Here is a 16,646-nt window from a genome sequence, read left to right as displayed (position 1 = left end):
GGGTACCTTCAAGAGGTAGAATTTGGACATATGGTGAATGATGGAGGTGTCTGTTTCAATTGTCCCTTGGATGGTGTTGAGTTTGGTACTGGTAATGACAGCTTCAACAGGGAAGATGATATTTGCGGGATGAGTATCGATATGGCTGTTGTTACTGAAGATATATCGGAGCCTCCTCACCCAGCCTTAACCTATGCTCTTCACTATTTGGGTATTTGGTGCAAACAAATTTACAAATAAGTGTATATTGTGCAAAAAGTTTATAAATATGTGCAATTGGTGAATTATAAACATGACTTAACGGAGGACTAACGGAAAGTCAAAATAAGGGTATTTGGTGAACAGTATGAAAAAAATAGGGGTATATTATGTATTTTGAAACACGCAGGGGTATTTGGTGAATTTCGTGAAACCTCAGGGGCATTTCATGAAAAAACCGTTGTATTAATACGTAACAAAAAAAATTATATGTACACATGGGGCCTAGGAGGGATTACCGAATCAACCAACAGAACCAATCCAAAAAACTTGAGTCCTACAAAATCAAATTCAACAAAGAACAAAACATATGAACTACAAAGTAAACGCAGGTCATGATAACCGCAGCACCGGAACTCCAACACTTCCCCTTAGATGCTTCACTGACTTATGACTAACATGCAGAACCAACCAGAAAAAAAAATTGAGTAAGCTTGCAGAAACGGCATGAAACAACATACCAATAGGAGCCAACTCTGGGCCTGATGAAAAGCAACAACAGACTTTATCAATCAACACCACCCAAACAGCCTGAAAAGAACAAACTCAAACCCAACTATAACATCACTAAAACAAAAAAAAAGTTGCAGCAAACCAACTACAACCCATTAGGCTAACCATAACAACATTGTTGTATTGAGGACACATCAGTTGCACCCACCTCACACGCTTTACATCAGAGCTCCAACACGACCCCCGTCAACGGATGGCAAAGATGTCCAGGTAAAACACGCCTAACCTGTCCTTCCAGCAATAAAAACAGTGCAAGCACATACATAAAAACATATACCTCATCAGCCGCGATTTTTTATGAGCAAAAGAACCAGCATGATGAAGCTATATACCCAATTTATTCTAGAGATCTTCCTATAAAATTTCAAGAATATGGAAATTCCATATTAACCCAATGTATAATCATTGGTTTCTTAACCTAAAACACTCTATCATAGAAGCAGTGAGAAATACACACTTCATATTCTCCCTGACTAAACTTTGTGGTAGACAAAAATTACTAGAATTATATTTCAAACTCGCGTGTTTTGAGATTTTTTGTGTTTAGCATCAATCAATGGAAAGATTTATGAATTTAAACAAGTAAACCAAAGTAAAGACTTTGCAAGTTGCCTATAGAGTAGAGACCGCGGATTCATTCAAATTTAGCATCTTTATTTTCAAAGTTTAAAGATTTGGTGATAAGGCATCCAAAATATTCAAACAATAGACAACCATACTTGTTCAGTATGACAGTACTAGTTCAAATTCCATTTAAGAAGCTATGATTAATTTAGCATAATTCATAAACTTCAACTAAAGCCTTAAACTAGCTTCAGGCCACATTTCTCATTTTAGTTTTAGGCTGTTGTGTAATTACAATTTTGATCCAAATGATTTGTTAGTACATTGATAACTCGTAAAAAATTAGCTAAAGCATATACTCCGAATACATAAAAAAAGAACACGGTCATTTCAGGGAGAGAAAAAGAATAACCATTTATGCCTATCATTGAAAATAGAATAAAGTCAAGAATTTAAAACTATATAATTCCTGTGATTTACCAGATGGTGGAGTTAAATTGCACAATTTTTTCAAACTAACTTTCCAAACCGTAAAAATAAAAAATAGAATAAAGACGTCTTCAATTTTTCAAGAAATATCACGAACACAAGAAAAGAAAAATTCCAATTAACAAAGCGATTAATTTTTTTTAAAAGAATATCTTTTCAATTAAGATAAAGCAGGTCAAGCACCGATCAAGAGAAAAACCGAGCGAGATCTCTATTGTAGAGGGTAGTCGGCGGGATATTACTTCTTCAGGCCACAATTTGATGAGATTCGCCTGCGATGAACCAATTGATATTACATAAAATTTTAGATACAAAAAGTGTCTTTTTTAGATATATTAAGTCTTTTTCAGATACATAAACATCAAGTTCATCAAAAGACAATCACAACAACTTATAAGCCATAGATTAAGGATCATGATATGACAAAGTTTCCAAACAAACTTCCTTCCCAAATATATTCGCAAACAATTCCACCATAAACCTAACAGCTTAGTAAACACGTTGTCCTTCTCCTTGCATACACAAGCACCATATTTTCCTATCATAAACAAATAGGAGCCATAACATATTTGCAGAACCATGTCCATAATCTGTACACTATCACACACTTAGTCACTCTGTCACTCTCATAACTCTACCTGAACCAAGGCCGTCTTAAACATTTCCTTAAACATACCACCAGTACCTAGTAAGGAAATTAAATATTTGTTCATATGTTTCAAACCTGGGTGCACATATTCAGCTAGAGAACAGAACATAACAATGTCTCCTGATGCCAACAGAAGCACAACCTTCCTCTACTTCAGAGTAAAGATAAAAAAGAATACATACTTCGTTTGCTGTTTGCTTTTTGAAAGTAGAGGATATACCAAACCATGTCTATAGGGTGATGCAACAGCTAATTAAATGATAAGACTACCAAACCAAGAGCAACAAAAAGAGAATAATCATTAACAAGGTAACTTAATTCCAACAAACCTTATGTTGACTACTTGACTGGACTCATTTTCACTAACAAAACAAGTTACAATAAAAAACAGGACGAAGATAATTATGCTCTACTATGATCATAAGATTGAAAATGGCCTATCCAACATCACAAAGACACATAGCCTTAAATTTTTACAGAATCACTCATCAACATTCAGTTGAACTGGGATGGGACACTTCAAGAAAGACAAACAAAAGGAAAAAACAAAGAAAGTGGTCTTTGACATAAGAAACAAAGTGATATATGTGATTAACTAGCCTATGTAGTGTAAGTAAAGCACCCTATTGTCATATTAAAGAACAAAAGCAAGAGTCAAGGCGACTAATCATTTAGAAATCCAGTAATCCCAATCAGGTGAGACTATCAAAATAAGATGTGAGATTGAACTAAATGCTCACAGTTCCCCTGCCATTTTAGGATCTGGTATCATCAATTCATCATTAAGTAATAACAAATGTGAGATATTAACAGAAGCAATCCAAGGATCAATAAATTCCAATGTTTCATTCCTTGCCATCAATAATATACTACAATTAGCCCTAAAAAATAATTCTTAAGAATAACCAACGTAACATACTCCGACAGCTTCATTCAACTACAAAGCTTCAAAATTTTAACAAAATATCAGAAGATTAATAGTTCAGCTGCTTCTGCATGAGGGCATGACCCTGTATTTCCTGGCTTATACCTTAAACACAAGGGCACACATAAATTATGAAGAAAATAAGAGTCTTTACTCGATTTTCAAAGCTTGGTGCACATAATTGGAAATTCAGCTAAAGAAAAGAACAAAATAGTTACCCCTACTGTCTACAGAAGCACAAAATTGCACTCATTCAGAGTAAAGATAAATATTTTCTTTTTAAAGTGGTTTGCTACATCAAGTCAAAACTCTAAATCATATGGTAATGCAGTAATAGCTGAAATGGTAAGAGTCCCCACCTCGACTCGTGTTACAAAGTAAAAACATCAAATAACTCAAAACTCGAAGCTAATTTCATTCAATTATACGACATCAAAACCAAGAAAATCACAACTTTAGATAACAATATAATCAGGTTGTTGATCCAATGAATACTCCACCTACTAATAATATCCAATTAAGCTAGAATTAACTTAGGTTATTATAAATTGGTTTACCTGAACAAATTTGACCGTAGTCGATTGGAAACCCTTTGCGCTTAAATTACTGAGCCTGCCTCCTTAATTTAGTTTTTAATCACGAAAGAAGGATATCAATCCAAGAAACCAGTCCTGAAAGAAGGAAGGACACAACCTCCATGTTAATTGAGTACTAAAAATAAGTAAGAAAGCACCAAAAAAAACTTAAACTGCAACAAGAAAATACAGAAAATTGAATAAAGAAGGGGGAAATTGATAAGAAAATAGATTGAATCACTGAAAATCGAAGGCGTCGGAAAAAATGCGTTCAAAACTAGGGTTAGCCGATTTAACTAAGGCTTTATTTATAATTCGTATTAACAAAAGTATGAAAATAGGAAAGATAAGAGATGCCTTCAATGTATTAAATCTTTCAAGCCGATTCTACAAAATCAGAGAGCTAAGGTACGGAGAAAGAAGAGGGGTTTTCTTTGGTGTAATTGAAAAATGGAAATGCCATGATACTCTTCCGTCCCGGAATATTTGACATGTTTTCCTTATCGGCCGTTCCTTAATACTTGACTTGTTTCTAAAAATGGAAATATTCTAATAATATTATAGTATTTCTCACTCCACCCCTATTAACCCACCTACCCCTACTCCATACAAAAAATAATTAAAAATTCAACCCCTATTCTCCCCCAACCCCACCTCTTAACCAACCCTTTACACATTTCCCACTAACTACATTAAAATAATACCCCATTATCAACTATTACCTATTAAATTAAATAAGTCAATTCAAGTCCCTTAAACTCTGTGCCGGTCAAACCGGGTCGAGTTTTCTGGGACGGAGAGAGTAGTTCTAGAAAGTAGAATTTTTGTACCCAATTGAGTACTATTCCGTATATTCTAATAAAAAATAGATTTTTTTTATTTCATATTCTAGAAAATTGGACTGAAGCGGGACAATTGAACTTTTGAGCGGGTTGTGAAATTTTGTTGGAAAACATTTTTTCTACCAACAGACAATATGTTTTTGTTGGCAAAAAATCATGTTTTGTAGGACCTAATTTGTTGACGCCAACATACATAATATCCGTAGTTAATACTAACGGTTACCAACGGATAAATTATTTATTGGTAGATTTCTATTGTTAAAAGTCATTTTTCTTGTAGTGTTTCTTAACGTCAAAGATGTTCATATGATGTTCATACTCATTTGAACTAGGCTATGTGACAAAAGGGTAATCTTTGAGGGGATTTCATACTTGAAACCCCCTTAAATGATCTTCTAAATCCCATTTCAAGTTCTAGATTCAATCTTTATGCTTTGTTTAAAAAAAAAATATGATTAGTAAGTTGAGGCATTCATTCTTGAAAGTAGGAATGACAATGGATCGGACTCGGGTCGGATGTAGTAAAATCCATATCCGATCCATTTAAAGTTCGGACTCCAAAATTGCATCCATATCCAAATCCATTTACAATTCGGACTCTAAAATTGCATCAATATCCATATCCATTTAAAATTCGGACTCCAAACTTGCATCCATGTCCAAATCCGAATCCATATCCATATCTAAATCTGAATCATGCGTTAACTTTACTTACATAGAACTTGTATTTTTTAATTTTAAACTCGATTTAGAAATCCTATTTCTCATTTACCAAAATCTAATGAGTTTCTAATAAATTAACAAACATATGAGTTTTAATCAAATATATTAGATTATATTGGGAAGTTCTTTTTAAAGAAAAGTTATGTACGAAAAATAATACACTTTGAAATAATTTCAGGTCGAATTTGCACTCCGATTCGGACTAGGGCCGGATTCGGATTCGGGTCGGAGTCTCTGCAGACTCCATATCCGATCCATATCCATTCGGATTCGGATGTTTTTAATCGGATTCGGATTCGGACTTTTTTTTCTCGGATTCGAATCGGATTTTTTCCTTCGGATCGGGTCGGACTCGGTTCCGATTCGGATGTGATTACTTGAAAATAGATATGGCCATCCCTACTTGAAAGTGTTACTTACAACAATCATGACTCAAGTTTTCAAAAAGCTTCAATCTTTATACAAGGTTTAAAGAAGTGCAATGTCTTCGTTAAGTTAGAACACATGAATCATTTAACTTCATTAACGAATGTCATAATCTGAAGAATCGTGAACAAATTAAATCCAGTCAAAACCCTTTGCCCGATTGTTTTCACCCTTCGAACCTAGGTCAGATTGATCAATGATGCAGTTAATTACTCATCTCATACTTTGTATCATGAATTATACAGCTCGGCAATATCTCCAAAGGATACATTTGCAATCATCATCTTCCACCTATAAACAATGACAAATGGTAAGACAACCTATGACTCCATTGCTCAACCAATTTTCAAAATATCCAACCGTTGGAAATTGGAACTCCCAAATAAGAGAAGCTATCAACGAAGGCTACACCTACAAAGCCCTTGTACTCTTTCGCAATATGAAACAAGAGGGCTCAACCCCGGATAATATGACCTTTCCCTTTATCGCAAAAGCTTGTGCTAAGATTTCAGACCTTAAATCATCCCAAATCATTCATACCCAGATTATAAAATCACCCTTTTGGTCAGATATCTTTGTTGGTACAGCAGTTGTTAATATGTATGTTAAATGTAGCGAATTGGAGCTTGCACACAAGGTGTTCGAGAAAATGCCTCTGAGAGATGTGACTTTGTGGAATTCAATGCTTTTGGGTTTTGCTCACTTAGGTTCTGTGGATAGATTTTTCGTGCTTTTCCAGGAAATGAGACTGCAGGGGTTTGTCCCTGACTTTATCACTATCATAGGGTTGACTCAATCTGTTATTGAATTGAAGGATGTTAATCTGGTTAGAGGTGTTCATGGGTTCGGAATTCGTGTTGGGATGTTGAATGATGTTTCTCTGGCAAATACTTTGATTTCTGGTTATAGTAAATGTTGGGACTTGGTTTCTGCGGAGGGTATTTTCGATAGAATATGCTCTGACTCGAGGACAATTGTTTCTTGGAATTCTCTTATTGCTGGACATGCTTTGGTTGGGAAATATTACAAAACGTTTCTTTTATACCGGTGCATGTTGTGTAATGGTAGACATAAACCTGATATAAGCACATTTCTTAGCCTGTTATCTTCATGTGTGCAGCATGAGGCTTTATCACATGGCAAGCTCGTTCATTCTCATGTGATTCAATTAGGTTGTGGCTATGATGTTGCAGTGTCTAACACATTGCTGACAATGTACTCAAAGTGTGGCGATATTGATTCAGCGTGGCACTTGTTTCAAATCATGACACATAAAACATGTATCTCATGGACCGCGATGATAGGTGGTTTTGTAGCGAAAGGATGTTTAGACAAAGCATATTCCTTATTCTTGGATATGGAGAGGGCAGGTGAGAAACCTGATGTTGTCACTCTTCTGTCTCTGTTGTCAGGATGTGGTCAAACAGGTTCGCTTGAACTTGGTAGATGGCTTGATAACTATGCCCTTTCTAATGGGTTAAGGGATAGTGTTATTGTGTGCAATGCGATTGTTGACATGTATGCTAAATGTGGAAATGTAGATAAAGCTAAAGAAGTATTTTATTCCATGCATTCTAAAACAGTTGTCTCTTGGACCACAATGATTTCGGGGCATGCATTGAATGGAGAATTCATAGAGGCTTTGGAACTTTTCTTTAAGATGGTTAGGCTAGGTTTGAAACCAAACCACATAACATTTCTTGCCATTCTTCAAGCCTGCACTCATGCAGGTTTCCTAGAAAAAGGAATGGAGTTTTTTGATCTGATGACCAGAGTATATAAGTTAAAACCTGGGTTAGAGCATTGCTCCTGCATGGTTGATCTTCTAGGACGTAAGGGAAAGTTCAAAGAAGCACTAGCTTTTATTGAAAGCATGCCTTTCCACCCTGATGCTGCAATATGGGGTGCATTGCTTGGTGCTTGTAAAATCCACCAAAATGTAGAGATTGGTGAGTATGCAGCTTGTCATCTGTATCGACTAGAGCCTCAAGCCGCCGCTTCCTATGTGGAAATGGCAAATATGTATGCCTCAGCAGGAAGATGGGATGGTGTTTCTGAAGTTAGAGCACAAATGAAATGCAACAGAGTGAAAAAAATTCCTGGGCAAAGCGTAATTCAAGTTGATGGAAAGAATCACATATTTGGCGTGGAAGAAAGATGTCATCCAGCAGTTTCACAAATATATCAAGTTCTAGACATATTGACCTTCCAATTGAAAAAGGATGGAGCCTCTTACCTTACTGAAGACCTTCCCGAGCATGAAATAAAATTGCAAGAGATTTGGTTAGCTTGATTTATCGTCAAACTTATAGTGTTATTGATGATAGAGATTTCTCAAGTGCTCAAAGAAGCAGTTTAGATTTTTCCTGGGAAAGCAATAGATATGACGAAATCAGTGCTTTCAGTATTGGATGCAAGTTCTTAAGGATACTTTATTAGAGCATCTCCCGTTTGTTAATGGTGTTCCAGAGCACCAGCCACTCAGCTATCATGTTGAAGATTTGCTGGTGCAATACTAGTATGCTCCCTTGCTTCCCTTGTCATATGTAGCTGCACGCTTTTTTTCTAATATGTATGAAGTATGAACCTAACAGCAAACTAAATTCTCAGTACTGTTGTGTTCTTTTGCATATGATGCTTTGTTTCTTGGATACGTTGCAAATATAAAACATGGAGAAATATTCATTTGAACAGTTTTACTTGCAACAGCTTTAATCAAACGTCGCATTATAGGTTTCACATTTCAACTACAGTTGAATGATTTTCATCAAATTCCATACTCATCCTTTTCGTTGATGCAACATTATATTTCGTATTTCATTCTTTCTCTCCTTTGTTACATTGACAAATATGTCCAATTTAAAATTTAAAATTAAAAAAAAAAATCCCGTGCATCTTACCAACTTAAAAAACTAGTTGTATTAATTTTTGGATTGTCTCTACTATCTTCATACTTGCATTTTGATAATTTTGAGTAATTTGGTAATTATCAACTCATTTTTCAAAATTTAACTCTGGCTAGTTTTAATTTGAATCAGTGATTGTGTGTTCTATGTTGGATTGAAATGAAATTTTGGTTTTTGTTTTTACATCAAAAGGTATGAGTACAAGTTCAGAACCAACTCCGCAACACACATGATCAAGACCAAGCTAACAACAAAGCTCAGTTGATCACTGCACTGTTGACTTGTTTACTGACACTTGAAGATAATAGTACACGGATTGCTGATTTGTCATAAGCTCACACAGATTGATGACTTGTCATAGGTTGTTACAGAATGCAAGAGTTAGTTATAACTAACTGAGACTGCTGTGTTTTCTCTTCTTACAAACTAGCACACTAGTATATAAGACCAATGTATTGTTGCTACTCTTTGCAACAATAATCACTAAATTCTGTGATCAATAAAGCTTCTTCTTTCCCTCTCTCAAATGTACCTTATTTTCTAAATCAGTCAAATAAAAGTTCAAGAGTTTCACAGATATCTGAAATCTACCTTCCTTCATATCTCCATAATTCCTTATATTGCCACACTCTAAACAGTTTCCAAACAAACCGATAATCTCTAAAAGTTCCTACTATCAACAACTACATATAATGTATACAAATTAACTAAAAGAATATAGGACTTTGCACTGTTGCTATTGGATGTCGAGATGTTGACGTCTGATGATAGAATACATGTCTTGCCAATTGATGTTCATGGCTATAATAGACAACACTAATACAAAAACTGTACTGTAGATGTAAGACTTCTTGGTAATATACATGTTCTTCACCTTGCCTCCATTTTCATGGTTGATACAATTAGCTGCATTTTCATGATTCGTAAAACTGACAGCAACAGAAGTCGTGGCAGCATCGTCAGATTCGGAGAAACCTGCAGTTTCTACGTCATCATTGCTTGTACAATTGGCAACAATAGAAGCAGTGGCAGCGTCAATAGATTTGGAGGGAACTGCAGCTTCTGCATCATCATAGTTTATGTAATTGGCAGCAACATCATCAAATTCGAAAGAACGTGCGTCGTTCTCTTCTGATGGCTCATCTAACTGTGGTGAAAAACAAATTAAATTAGCAAGATTGGTGTTGTATACACATTTTAATAACATTAAGATACAAACATGGGAAATTTCTTGTATTTTTTTTCTCAAAGTAATGGTTTAGCATTCTAGCCACATCGTCTAGAAACACTTTCTTAGTTTATATTCTCAAGTTTAGTAAGCCAACTAGGAATAACATGACATATACTAGCTTCGACGATACACACTTATTAACTCAATTTGAAAGAATACTCTCATATTGACCATTTATTTTCATCCAACCCCCCAAAAGGAAGACCGTAGCACTGAATCTAACCCTCAGGGGGGAGGGGAGTTGGAAAATCATAACAATCTCATATGCCAAATGTTGGATACATCTGAGGTGTCATACAATACAGGAAACTAAGAAATAAAGTACAGGAGTTAAATCTAGTGTATGATTTCAATACCTGGTTACTGGCAGTGGTAGAAGTTGGAGTCTCTACAATCTCCCCTGTAGTGCTTATTCCAGTAGCAGGTATATCTATGGTAGACTCCATCTGTTTCTTGACAGGTTCTTTGTTGCTTTGATTAGCCCCGAGTAAGTTTTTTCTCATCTTACACAACTCTTCCAACAATATGGTGTTTTCTCTTGCTAGAGAAGATAACTGCACAATTTGATTTTCATTAATCATGTAACATCTGGAACCTGTTGGCCCCGCGTATTACATTTACAACAGAAAAGAGAAAAATTGATTAGCAACTCATTACCTGCTTCTGAACCCTCTCTCTTTCAGTAGTTAGCTGCATAATCATCTCAGTAACAAGCATTGCCCCGTCACTAATGTCCTTCGCCCTTGCTACTTTGATTTTGTTAGCTAATTTCAGACTTTCCACCAATTTTTCATTTTCAGACTTGAGATTGCCTTTTTCTTTGTTAAGCTCTATGTTGGTTTCTGCTAATCCAAGACACTGCTTTTCTGCATTCTCCACCCTACTCTCGGCTTTTGAGAACTTTGATTTTAGCTCCTCGATTAACGTTTCCATGTCCCATATTGCTGTGTAGAGCATATTTTGCTGCTCTTGGCTGGCTTCAGCAGAAGACTTTGAAGTTTGCAGTTTGACTTCCAAGCCTCTTATTTGTTTCTCTAGTATGCTTATCTTCTCTTCATTACTATCACCAGCTTTAAGGAATCCCACTTCTTCTCTGAGCTCAACATTCTCTTCTGTTAAAGTGGCAAGTTTCTCTTCTGCATCATGGGCCCTAGTTTCTGCCATAAAAGCATGTTCCTTTAACGATTCAGTTGCGTATTCCATCTCTGAAAGTTGCTCTTGACTTGCTTCGTAAGAGGCATTTGCTTCTTGTAGCTTTGACTCAGAAGCTTGCAACTTCTCTTCAACTTGTTTTAATTTATGCTCCACCTTTTCTTTGTTTTTCAGTTGTTCTAAGCTATTGTCAAGTTTGGACTTGAGCTCTTCTTCTCTTCGAACTGAGCAATGCATATTGAACTCGTAAATTTGTAGACGTGACATCATTTCCTTAGCAATCCCCATAAAAACCTGAGAAGAATGTTCTACTTCTAACAGTCTCTCTAAAGCAACTCCTAGAAATGCCTCCATGCCTGAGGCAACCTCATTTGTGACTGAAAGTTCTGATTCAAGCTCTTCCTCTCTGTTTTTCAATTGTAGCAATCTTTTCTCGAGATTGAGTTCAGCTGCAAGAGATTTTTCCAACATACTAAGCACAAGTCTTTGCTGCCCCGCAATCTGCAAATCATAGTGTGACCTCTCCAGATCCTCATTTTCAACCGTGTATGCTGCAGATAATAGAGGACCCTGATAAGTAGTCCATATAATTTTCAAACATTGACTCTAGTTTCTCTTAATTTAAAAATTCTAACTTACTAGTATTCTCTCGAAAAAACGAGTGTGTTGTGTGAAATTTTGCTAATTGCCTCTTCAACTCTAACAGCTGCTCCTGCAAATGCTTCCAGGAACTTTCAGAAGCCTGTAATTTCCCTTGGAAGAGAGTAAACAATTCTGTTGTTAGTTTGAATGAAGATATCTTCTGTTGAGCATCAATGATTTTGGCTTGGAGAAGTTGTAAGAAAGTCCCTAAGTCGGTGACCTCGGAATCTAGATATCCAAAAGAAAGATCAAATATCAAAGCTTTCTCAATTTCAACTTGAGAGATTTTGCTGTTGAGCATGGACAACTCTCCAAGTCCAATCTCTCCTAGGGAGACAATAGTCATATAAAGATCCAAGTTCACCAGCTTCTCAGAAAAGTATGCTAAATCCAAGTCCAATAAAGTCAGCAACTCCATAAACATAGTTGGTTCTATCATGTTATTTTCACCAATCGCAACCCCGTTGGATAAGGAGTAACAACCAGATTTGGAATCAGCATCATTGACTCCATCAGCAATATCCATTCCCATAGATAATTCGGACTGTTAAAATAATTCAAACAGTTAGTGAAATATACTAATTTGGTTAGACTGCTATTAATCAAACAGGGACATCTATGATAACAACCAACGAACCTCTTTATCCATCATCAAGAAGAAAATAACAATACCACATTCATAACCGCTATGAACTCAGCAACCCTTATTCGAAAACATCACTAATCCAAAGCTTATTAGTCTGAGAACTGAGAACTGAGAACCAGTCAAGTTCACCACTTATACACCCTCCACTCTAGTATTATCTCTTTTAACTTTCACCTGAATTCATCAACTATAACATGCAAGTCTCATAATTCGTTTAATTAACTCCAAATTACATAAAACTCAATCAATTAATGAAACAATTTCAGTCTACATAATTCAATCCACATAATCCAATCCACATAATCATATATTACGATAAACATAAAGCCAAATAATTCATCAAAGAAAAAGTCAACTACCCATCAAAATTCAACAACAAAAAATACATACAGGATAGACCTTAAATTAACTAAATCTAACACAATAATAACAACAATTAATCATAAAAATACAAGTTCCCAAGAAAAAATGATAAGTTCATACCTTAAGGCGGAGAGAGAAAATGGTGATAAGCTTTCTACTAAAGAATGCTCTGCTTTTTGGTGTTACAGGTTGTTAAGTTTATCAGTCAGAGTCAATCACGGGAGGTTCTAAAGTGAGCTGTGTATGCGTAGGTTAAGAGGTTTAAGTGAGTGTAAAGCGGGCCACTCAAGGAGCGGTGTTGACAGGCGCATGTTAGTGCACAGCGTCGGATAGTTAGAATGATTGAATTAATAGCGGGGTGGTGGGTGGGTGGGTGGGTGGGGCTGAACGTGGAGTTTACTTGTTTGTGGACAACGACAAACCGATTTTGAATGTTGTTGGGTTTAATCTATATTAATATATTTAAATAGTTGAGAAAAATGTCCATGTGTTACGTAGTACTTTTTCTTTTGAGGTTTGAACTTCAGGCCACAAGTGTAGATGATAACTCTAATCACCATGTTAATCAATAACTAATTGTGGTTTATCTCTTCACATTAATTTATAAATGAATGTTACATGAAATTTAAAACAACTAAATTGTTATGTGGCTTTTTATTTTTATTGACTATTTTGAAAAAAAAAATTAGTTAAAGAATTAGGACAACCATGAACAAACATAATCTCATAAGTCTCATACGCACCAACTATAGAAATGTCTTGCATGGCTGTATATATCTAATTTGATGTTTATTACGGAATAATTTGAATCACTTAGTTCCACTAGAAAAAAAATTATACAAATTGTAAGATGAGGCAATTGATAAATTATTTCTCATGATAAATGACGTAGTGTGTTTGTGTAGTTTACAAACTTGATGGATGCTTTTCACTTTATGGTATACATGTATTTTATCAAATATTGAGCTCAAGAAAAATCTAAAACTTTAACTATTCAATGTAGCAATCGGCGCATCGCCCGGGCTACACACTAGTTACTCACTAAAACTATGATTTTGTGGGGTTATTTATTTTATTATGGCTACTTAGGAGTCAGTCTACACCGCTGGTCACCAGTGGATTTTTGCTCCATACCTAGGGGTAAAATAGTATTTTACTAAAGGCGTTGAAAAGTCAAACAAAGTACAAAGTATCGGCAACAATGACAGTAATTAATACAACAATGCCAATATTTTAATACAACAATGACAGTATTTATGCAAACTATGACAATACTTATATAACACTTTGTATATGTTGTGGGCAAAATTACCATGCCTTCGTGTACCAATGAGGATGCGACACATGGCACGTATTACGCCCCCTAAGCAGAAACCATACGAAGACTAGTCCACAGCATGGGTATCAATCTACGTATCTACAATGTATATGTATTTGTATTTAAGAATGTATAAATGTATGTAATGTACCTATACCTGAAAAGGGGCCTAAGTAGTAGGTATTCCAAGTGGTATGAATAAGCACAATAGGCCTAAAAAGCCCACTATTGCCAAAAGGGGCCAGGGAATTGTAAGGAGAAAGGACACATGTCCTCCTCCCATACCCTAGCCAATCATGTAAAGGGAATATTAGGTCATTCCCACAAAAACCTAGTACTATAAATAGTCCCACTTCCCTAGAAAAAGGGGTCATAATCAATACATTCAGGAGCAATTGCTGCTCTGCCTTCTCTCTACTTTCTCTCTCTATAAAAATACAATCTTGTGAAATCCTTAGAAGTTACCAGAAAACCTCCAGGGTATCTCACCGGAAAAACCCCACAACATTTGGCGCCGTCTGTGGGGAGGTACGGTAACATGGAAGATCAACGACAGGACAACGATACTGGGCGGCCTACGCGAGTAGAGCGGCCACCCCTCGAAAGAGAAATGCCGACTGAACATCATACGCCGGCCACGAGAATCACTGGAGATGCCGCGCGTATATTTGCGGCCGGGCACACCCCTCGTCACGCTGCCGAGGTAGAGGTGCTCAGCGAGGAGGACGACCAGGCCAATCGCACCCCTCCTGGAGGACACCTGGATCCTCGGGCGGATACAGTAACAGAGGAGAACCCTGATATGCCTGTCTCTGTGGGTGCTCTTCGGGCTATTTTGGCTGAGTTCCAAGCTGATATGGGAAAGATAGTTAATGCTGAGGTACAGAAGAGTATGCTGATCTACACCACTGCTGTGGCTGCAAATCATGAGGGGCCGGCAAGCAATAGGCCAACACTTTCTTTGCGCCCCCCAAACGTCTGGACCAGGCAGACAGGCGAGGACCTGAGGAGGGAGCCGCCAGCGAGTCAGCCCAATCAGGCAATGTCTTACCTACCACGCCGACTGCCACGGCGGCTGATTGGAGAAACGTCCCGAGGACGTGAGCAGCCACGCGCAGAGCAATTGCCTGACTCTGAGTCTGAACTTTCTGACACTGGGTCAACCCCCGTCATGCCGGATAGACTTCTCCCTCATCCAACGTATACGCATCTGAGCCAGGCGCGCCTAGGGGTCACCCGTCCAACCCGTCAAACTCGCGGACGCGAGTCTTCCCAGCGGGTACCCTACTCAAGGCGTCAAGATCTTGTGTATCACATTCAGGAGGGAGTGTCCAACATGGCCCTAGGACACACCACCCCTTTTGCAGACTCCATCATGAGAGCCCCGAGGGAACCCAAAGTCAAGCCGCCCAACATTGATGCTTACGATGGGACCACAGATCCAGACATGCACCTCTTGGTTTACCGGCATCACATGTATGTCCAAGGAACAACTGACTCAACCTGGTGTAAGTATTTTCCGGGCACACTCAAAGGAGTAGCATCTAAGTGGTTCGAGAGACTTCCAGCCGGAACTATTCGCTCTTTTTCGGAGCTCGAGCTATTGTTCTCTACTCGGTTCATGGCTCACAAGGAAGAAAAGAAGACGAGCATGCATCTAAGTAGGATTCAGCAAGGGAAAGACGAGTCTCTGAGGAGCTATGTGAAGAGATTCAATCTAGAGGCAGGGAAAATTCCGGATTTGCCAGATGGTGTTGCATTCGATAACTTCATTCGAGGGCTTAAAAAGGGCTCTTTCAAGTTTGATCTGGTAAAGAAAAGCGTCCGAACAATGCCAGAAGTGCTGGATGAGGCCGAGGCCTTCATCCATGCAACAGAGATTTGCAGCGTCCCGAAAGATCCCAGAGGAAGTGATACCGCCGAGCCGGCGGCAAAAAAGGAGAAATTCGAAAAGAAGAGCCGGCCTAACGGGACGTGGGCTATTGCAAAAGAGTCAGACAGGGCTCCCGGGGCGGCAGGCCAGAAACGGTCCAGAACTTATGATCGGGAGCGATTTGAGTATAACACAGACATGTACACAATTCTGATGGACGTCGGGTCCAAATATGACATTGATCGTCCATTTCCCATGAAGTCGCCACCAGAAAGTAGGGACCCAAAACTGTACTGTCACTTTCACAGTGACATTGGGCATGACACCAAAGAATGTAAGAGCTTGAAAATGGCATTGGACGGCCTAGCCGCCAAGGGATTCTTAAAGAGTTATATCAGCAGGAACACGGGAGGTTCTGGCAAACCCTTCTACAAGAAAAACAAATCCCCTCCCTCGGAGGAAGATGGGAATCGTACCGACCCAGAGTGAGTATGAGTCATCTCCGGAGGATTGGCCGCCGGCGGGCCGACCATGAGGGGCCAGAAGGATTA

General features: G+C 37.7%; 2 protein-coding genes and 1 long non-coding RNA gene across 6 annotated transcripts; 1 reads left to right on the top strand and 2 right to left on the bottom strand.

Annotated features, from left to right (window-relative positions):
* Positions 1–391: 391 nt before the first annotated feature.
* LOC110795760 (uncharacterized) lies at positions 392–4,324 on the bottom strand. Of its 2 annotated transcripts, XR_002535423.2 has the most exons (3): positions 3,956–4,324; positions 920–2,096; positions 392–740 (listed from the first exon to the last, which is right to left on the bottom strand). It is a non-coding gene; the product is annotated as an uncharacterized lncRNA (long non-coding RNA). The 2 variants fall into 2 exon arrangements; XR_002535421.2 differs by having other exon boundaries at positions 392–2,096.
* Positions 4,325–5,983: 1,659 nt separating this feature from the next.
* LOC110795759 (pentatricopeptide repeat-containing protein At4g19191, mitochondrial) lies at positions 5,984–8,657 on the top strand. Its single transcript, XM_022000778.2, has one exon. The coding sequence runs from the start codon at positions 6,272–6,274 to the stop codon at positions 8,255–8,257; it is 1,986 nt and encodes a 661-aa protein (XP_021856470.1). The 5' UTR covers positions 5,984–6,271; the 3' UTR covers positions 8,258–8,657.
* Positions 8,658–9,447: 790 nt separating this feature from the next.
* On the bottom strand, positions 9,448–13,220 carry LOC110795758 (WPP domain-interacting tail-anchored protein 2). 3 transcript variants are annotated; one of them, XM_022000776.2, is made up of 6 exons: positions 13,025–13,189; positions 12,533–12,728; positions 11,893–12,439; positions 10,759–11,804; positions 10,458–10,655; positions 9,448–10,017 (listed from the first exon to the last, which is right to left on the bottom strand). In XM_022000776.2, exons 2-6 carry the CDS (start codon positions 12,545–12,547, stop codon positions 9,607–9,609), a joined length of 2,217 nt encoding a protein of 738 aa, XP_021856468.1. In that variant the 5' UTR covers positions 12,548–12,728; positions 13,025–13,189; the 3' UTR covers positions 9,448–9,606. The 3 variants fall into 3 exon arrangements, with proteins under 3 accessions (XP_021856468.1, XP_056699562.1, XP_021856469.1); XM_056843584.1 differs by having other exon boundaries at positions 12,533–13,220; XM_022000777.2 differs by lacking the exon at positions 12,533–12,728.
* Positions 13,221–16,646: the final 3,426 nt, after the last annotated feature.

The sequence above is a fragment of the Spinacia oleracea genome, chromosome 4 (assembly GCF_020520425.1).
Source record: "Spinacia oleracea cultivar Varoflay chromosome 4, BTI_SOV_V1, whole genome shotgun sequence".
In the NCBI taxonomy this organism is placed as follows: Eukaryota; Viridiplantae; Streptophyta; class Magnoliopsida; order Caryophyllales; family Amaranthaceae; genus Spinacia; species Spinacia oleracea.
Note: the sequence above shows the minus strand (reverse complement) of the source record. Positions and strands in the feature narration are given on the sequence as shown.